The sequence below is a fragment of the Perca fluviatilis genome, chromosome 21 (assembly GCF_010015445.1).
Source record: "Perca fluviatilis chromosome 21, GENO_Pfluv_1.0, whole genome shotgun sequence".
Classification (NCBI taxonomy): domain Eukaryota; kingdom Metazoa; phylum Chordata; class Actinopteri; order Perciformes; family Percidae; genus Perca; species Perca fluviatilis.
This window is the reverse complement of record NC_053132.1, coordinates 25,139,794-25,146,677: the sequence shown is the minus strand read 5'-3', so window position 1 is coordinate 25,146,677 and position 6,884 is coordinate 25,139,794. Positions and strand designations below refer to the sequence as shown.

The following is a 6,884-nucleotide window of genomic DNA, read 5'->3' as shown; positions in this document are numbered from 1 at the left end:
TCGGCCACCGTATCTTCTAGAAAAAAAAAGAAGGGAAAAAGTCATTTCAAGATGGCGCTGCGCACTGTTTGCGCCGCTACCTTGCGAACTGGGACAGATTTAGGGGTCAATAATGCGAGGACATTTGTCACAACAGGTATTGTAACGACATCGCCAAATTATATTGTGTTTACATTTAGTAAGTTCGTGCCCGGGGATCAGTATTGCTTGTACGGTGTGTGTCAGGTTAGCTAGCTACATCAGTTTGAAGCAACCTCATTACGTGCTCTCCTCTGTGGAAGTCCATAGAAAAATGTGACTATTAATTGTGAGCTTAGTGGTGCAGTGGTCGGCAGTAATAGTAATAATGTCAGCACAATGGACTGTATGCTGTATAGTCAGCACTGATAGGGTTATCCATCTCACATGCCCGGGGTTACCATTGACAAAAATATCATCCTAATTTGGGCATTAGTTCCCACTATTGGTTTGGGGAAGCACAAGGAGAACCAACAATGAATGGTGAAACAAGTGCTATGTAATTAACTATCTCTTTGGGATGTTTCCACACAACAGCATTCCTCTGCAGACGGATACCTCCTATGGGTCCAATGCCAAATGAGGAGGTTGATGTTGAAAACCTGGAGTCATTAGAGAAGTATCGCAGCTACACTCGTTACTTAAAACAAGCGGAGGAAGCAAGGAACAAACCTGCATGGTGGAAGACCTACAGGAGCTACGTGGAAAAAGCTGACCCTGAGCATGGTGAGAAATAAAGGAGGAAGCTGAAGAAACAGTTGACAGTGATTTCCCGGCGGTGGGAACATGTCATGACAAAATGATTGGTTAAGTTCGCAGTTTGAAGTGTTTGAAGTGTGAATCCTGTGTTGTTGCAGGTGCAGAGCGAGTGGACATTGGACTGCCATACTATCGACCCGGCAGGACCAAAGAAGTGAGGGAGAGGAAGCAGGTGATGAAGGACAACAAGAAGAACATTGAGCTGGAGAGGGCTTCACGTCTGCGCACTTGTAAGCTCACACTTATCATGAAAGAACTACTTAAGTTTTTTGGTAAGTGAATGCATTTAAAAAAACAAACAAAAAAACTCTTCTATATTCTCTTTATCTCATCAGTTAAGATCCCTCTGGATAAAGTGCAGGAAACCTGGGAGAAGAGCAGTGGGCCATTTCACATAAAGAGACTTGCAGACCACTACGGAGTCTTCAGAGATCTCTTTCCCATGGCATATTTTCTACCTCAAGTCTCGCTCCGGATAGGCTATGGCCAGGACAACAGTGGTCAAGTGCATTATGGGAATCTGCTGACACCAACAGAAGTACGTAAACGGACTGGAAGTTCATAGTGTCCTAATTTTGCCCATAATTGATATTCTAAGGGCCGCCAAGTTAATCTTTCTTTCTGCCTCTTTGAACACATCATTCTCTCATTGCATTCTGATGTGTATTTTATTTTATTCACTTTTCTGCTCTGTGCACCCACCTTTTTATGTCTTCTCTGACTGTATTCTTTGCCTTGTCTTTGCTGTACTTTTTCTCTAGGCAGTGTCTGTCCCTCAAATCAGCTTTGATGCCGAGGAGGGCTCCCTGTGGACCCTTCTGCTCACCTGTCCAGGTCAGCATCAGCTATCACAGGAGGTCCCTAGATTGTAATAATCAGCAACTGTCTATATTGCCTTTTTAGAAGTGAATCAACACAGATCAGTGATGGATTCTCAGCGTTTACGGACCATCTAAAATCATTTATCGTCTTTTTCAGATGAGCATCTTTTGGATAATGAGGCAGAATACATCCACTGGCTAGTGTGAGTACTGCAAGTCAAGTCAACTGTGCTTTTGTGTTTATGAATCTCAGTTAAAAACAACACAGATTTATCAAAATACGATTAAATAATTAATGACAAACCTAAATTACAGCTACCATCAATTTACTTTTGTCAATCCATGCTTAACCGGGCAGTTCAGTAAAAATTAAAGTCAGAATGATGGATGTGCAGAATTGTGACACTAGAAGGCTGTTTTCACATTCATCTACTGAAGAGGGAAAGTTTCTCTGTTATCACCATACATCTGAGTTTATCAAGTGGGCGTACAAGCAGGATTTTGTGACATCACAACTAGCTTGGGGGCCAATCATGGTCCAATGTGATGTGGAAATGGGAAACCTCTGTTGCACATACACTAATGGACTGTTCAACTAAGTAGGAGACATCTTGTGTCCAGCGGTTCAACTTTTAACCAACAACAATTGCATATTCATAAATTAGGATTTAGAAGTTAGAAGGAGTTAGAAAGAGTAAAAGCAATTTTTAAGTATTTTTAACAACTACAACCTCGAATGACCCGTATTTCTGTAGAGGGAACATACCAGGCGGAGCAGTGCAGGCCGGAGAGGAGCTGTGTCACTACCTGCCCCCGTTCCCTGCCAGAGGAACAGGCTTCCACCGCTACATTTATGTCCTCTTCAAGCAGGAGGGACCCATCGACTTCCAGGAGGATGTCAGGCCGTCGCCATGGTGAGCAATACACTCAATACACAGACAGGAAGCTGATGCTCTTTAGCATTATTTGTGTAATATGAAATATAGGGCCCTATCTTGCACTCAGCGCAATTGCCTTTGTACACTGACGCATGTATCATTCCTATTTTGCACCCGACGCACAGCGGACTTTTCCCTCCACAGACGCACGTCGGTAAATTAGGGAATGTATTTGAGCTCCAGGGGGCGGTTCAGCGAAAAGAGGAGGCGTGTTCCGGCGCAAACGTCATGTGGTCCTATTTTGCAGTTTCAGAAAACAATTCCGCCACTGACCAGGAAAAACATGGTCTAAAGTCAGTGGCGCTAGTCTAAAGTCAGTAGCGCGTTATTCAGATGCTATTTTAGGGGCGCATGCTTGGCCATAATGTAGTGTGTGCACATGCGCATACACTTCTCTCATCTAAATAGATGCAGCAGTTCCCATTTTTGCAAACCATACATAATTACAAAGATAATATTACTGAAAATGCGCTTCAGGTGTTTGGATAGGTCAGGAGGCACTTTACAGTACAGTCCTCAAAAAGTCGCAGCATTCTTTGTGGCTTGTTGTGTTTTACACAACATTTCCATGAATCATGGATGTGTTGATGACATAAATGAGGAAATATTAGAGGACTTAAGGAGACATGATGTTGAACTACGGCGGGATCTGGTCCGGGAGTAATGCGCGATGCTCCCTTCTGGTGGAAGCGGGTGGACGGAGATGGAGTGGGGGAAGAAGGGCACAACAGGTGCAGGTGGTGCGTTTGGAGGCGCCACGTCCATTGCTGCAGCAATCCTCTCCAGACTTGAGGAGATGCGCCCGAGTGGCCGCAGCAACATCGCCACCGGGCCAAGACGGGCATTTATTACTTTGCCGCATCTCGCATCGGCAGCTCCCCGCTGGCGGTCGCGCAAGTAACCGTGCATAATAGCAATCCGCCATGGAACAAGCCCTGCTCTTAAAGGGAATGTGAGATGACGCCTTGATTGGTTTATTGCCGTACGCTACCAAACCACACCTAGCTACTTACACACCAACCCATTTTAGATTTGCGTCGGGCGCAAGAGTCATTTATCCCGCCGGTAAAATAGCAACAGCGCCCGAGATCCGCCCACAAAGCTACTTGTGTTTGGCGTTTCATACTTGCGTTTCAGATCGTTAAAATAGGGCCCATAGTCTTGCGTTGCCAGACCTATCTCCACAGTGCTGTGGAGTAAGGTCTGGCTACACCACAGATGCATTCTGGGATAAGAGAAAAGAACGCTCTGGGTTGTTCGCATTTCTTTAAACCAATCACAATCGTCTTGGGCGACGCTAAGCTCCGGATGCAGAGACAGTGGATCTGCAAAATGGTCTCGGGAATGAACTTGTTTTTGTGGAACATTTGCACCACGCAAAAAAAAACACCACATACAATATTATTGAAGTTAACCGTTCACACAATACAGTAATGTGAGCTATTTAAATTAGCTGGATACATGGTTAAATGTTATTTGCTCTTATCCGTGTATCACCCTGTGTACTTCATTCATAGCAATCCTCTCCAATCGGTCCCAAAACGTCCCAGTTGGACAGTAAATGCCGTAAACATATTCTTTGTAAATCTTTACAGTCATTCCCCGAAAGAACCAAGCAGGCCTGCCATGTTGCACGATCCAAATTTTCTTCATAATTTGCTACGCTCAGCATGTTGCTTACTAGCTCAAAGTTGTTGTTTCCCGTGGCGAAGGGATTTTAAGAACAGCAACACAAAGAGAATGGAAGCGGAGGGGCAAAGCCTGACGTCAGACTATATAAAATATAACCACATCGTTCAAGTATACTTGTACACTCATTACTGCATAGGATAAGTGCTCAAATTGAGTTTTTTTAGTCACGCAAATATCTATCTTTTTTAAATGTACACTTTGCTCATTTTGTCTTGTGATGCTCAAATAGAATCTTCTATGATTGTGATAATGTTATTGTCCTCAATCGCCAAAACAGACAGCCATGAAGTGATACATTGAAAACATTCCCAAAGAAGGACATTTTTTTGTAATTTAACAAAGTGTTTAAACATAAGAGCGTGCCACTGTCAATGACTATGGAATGTTAGTAAACTGTATTGACATGCATTACTAGGGTTGGGCATCGTCTGGATTTGAACAATTCTTATTCCAATTGCGATTCTCCCTTTCGATTCCGGTTCTTATCGATTCCGATTCTTTGAGGGGTGGAGTTGAAACGGGTCACACACTATTTTCACAAATAAGAGGAAAGTTTTATTTTGATTCAGTGGTGGCTTTGCAGTTTTACAGGGCTTTTTCAATATAAAATAAAGCCACACTAGAGCGCTGCTTACTGCGCTCCAAGGCTGCAACACAACAAGCGCCTGGCTGGGAAATGATGATCGGATTTGAAACCGATTCCAATAAAGAAACGATTCTATTGGAATCGTAATTTTTGAAATGATTCTATTGCAGTCTTAATTTTTGAAACTATTCCAAGTAGGAATCGGTTCTCGATGCCCAATCCTATACATTACATCATGTTTGATATAGCAACAAAGAGACTAAGCTTGCGTTGGCTCTCCTCCCTTAGCCATTCTCTGGTGGATCGTTCATTCAAGACGATAGAATTCTACAGAAAGCACCAAGACAACATGACACCTGCAGGCTTGGCCTTCTTCCAGTGCCAGTGGGACGAATCTGTCACCGACACCTTTCACACCACACTCGGTGAGTCACACTCACAAACACAGCGCAAGTTTGGTCTTGTCACATTTCCCCTAGCCTTCTTGGATTTTAGGACATTAGCTTTGTATAGCAGCTGCTTGTCTAATAATAATAAAGTCTGCCTGTTGAATCTTCTCCGTGCAGACATGAGGGAGCCAGTGTTTGAGTTCATCCGGCCTCCAGTGTACCACCCTCCACAGGTCAAATACCCTCATCGACAGCCCTTACGCTACCTGGACAGATACAGAGATGGAAAGGAGCACACATATGGAATATATTGATTATGAGACAAACACTCACAGAGTTGAGAAAACACATTTCCTTGCAAATGTGTAGTCATGTTTGTCATATTTATGTTAGAAAAATAAAGCCTTTTTCAACTGTGCTGAGATTCCACTTTGTTTATATCTGCCAAGGAGGTTATGTTTTTGGTCCTGATGGAGCATATTTTTGGTCTGTTATTAGTTGGAAACAGGCAGCAGGATTGTTCCAATATTTGTTTCGATACAATTTGATGGAAAGTTTGGGTGAAAGAACTGGTGATTGATTTAAAGATGCATCCTGGGATGTGCTGGGACACATCATTAGTGATGTTATCTGAGGTCATCAGTTGTTTCAGGTCTTTCAACATCATACACCCTCGGGCGACCCAGCCAGGGTTGATCTGACACTGATCTGTGTCCCAGCAGCATTGCCCCATGGATGAGCCCTGCTGATCCATAGCCATCTCAGCTGCTTCTGTGGTGGACTTTATTGCATTTTTCTTTGCAGCAGGGATGTCAAGTTGGGTGTAGAATCTGCAGAGTGAAAGGCCTGCAAAGCCTCTGCACCCTACCTTGATGGGCTCATAGTGAGCTCACATTAATTACTATAGGGTATATATGTCAAACTGCCAAAAGTGAAATTTTGGATTTAAATGGGAACTGCACATATTTTACACATGTCTGTCTGTTTACAAGTCTTGGGAAGTACTACAGTTTTAAGTGAAAGATAAAAGTAAAATTCCTTCACTTTTCTCGTAAACGTAATAAAAAGTATGAAAAATGTGACCGACGCAGGTTAAGTGTCTTGATCACTTCATAACTTTAATGTTACTCCTACACTTGACCCAATTAATAGATGTGTCTCATTCTTCACACTAAACAAACATTTTTACTCAAACTGTCTTTTTAGCCCTTTCTAAACTTTAGAAGTGAGATAAATACAAGCCCAGGATTGAAAGACAAATTTCCACCAAGGTGGAGAATAAAGTATAATCTAACCTAATCCAATCCAAATTTAGAAATTGTGAAATCGGGCATCTCTGGCAAATATTTTCCAAGAATATTTATCACGATTGCCATGTTAATACAGATCCAAATGCAGAAAATACATTTCAGAATTTTTTTTTATTGTTGAAATGACAGATATGGACGATTGTGCAGTTGGACATGGTGATCTTGATATTCAAACATTAGATCAACATGCCTGCTCTTCTATACACGGTTGAAACCAAAAACATACAAAGTTTGGAAACAGATTTCTTTCATGAAATTTTCTTATCATTATGAGAATTCTACATTATTGTAATAGGCAACGTTTTTCTACAAAATTGTCTGGCTCATTGTGAACCAATGTTGAACACCTTTACAACGGACTGAATACGTAG

The 6,884-nt window shown here is 42.3% G+C and overlaps 1 protein-coding gene across 1 annotated transcript; it reads left to right on the top strand.

The window, feature by feature from the left end:
- The first annotated feature begins 1 nt into the window (after position 1).
- Positions 2–5,621, top strand: mrpl38 (mitochondrial ribosomal protein L38). The gene is made up of 9 exons (XM_039788013.1): positions 2–136; positions 556–744; positions 876–1,007; positions 1,113–1,315; positions 1,539–1,611; positions 1,756–1,801; positions 2,354–2,512; positions 5,103–5,239; positions 5,381–5,621. Exons 1-9 carry the CDS (start codon positions 52–54, stop codon positions 5,515–5,517), a joined length of 1,161 nt encoding a protein of 386 aa, XP_039643947.1. The 5' UTR covers positions 2–51; the 3' UTR covers positions 5,518–5,621.
- Positions 5,622–6,884: the final 1,263 nt, after the last annotated feature.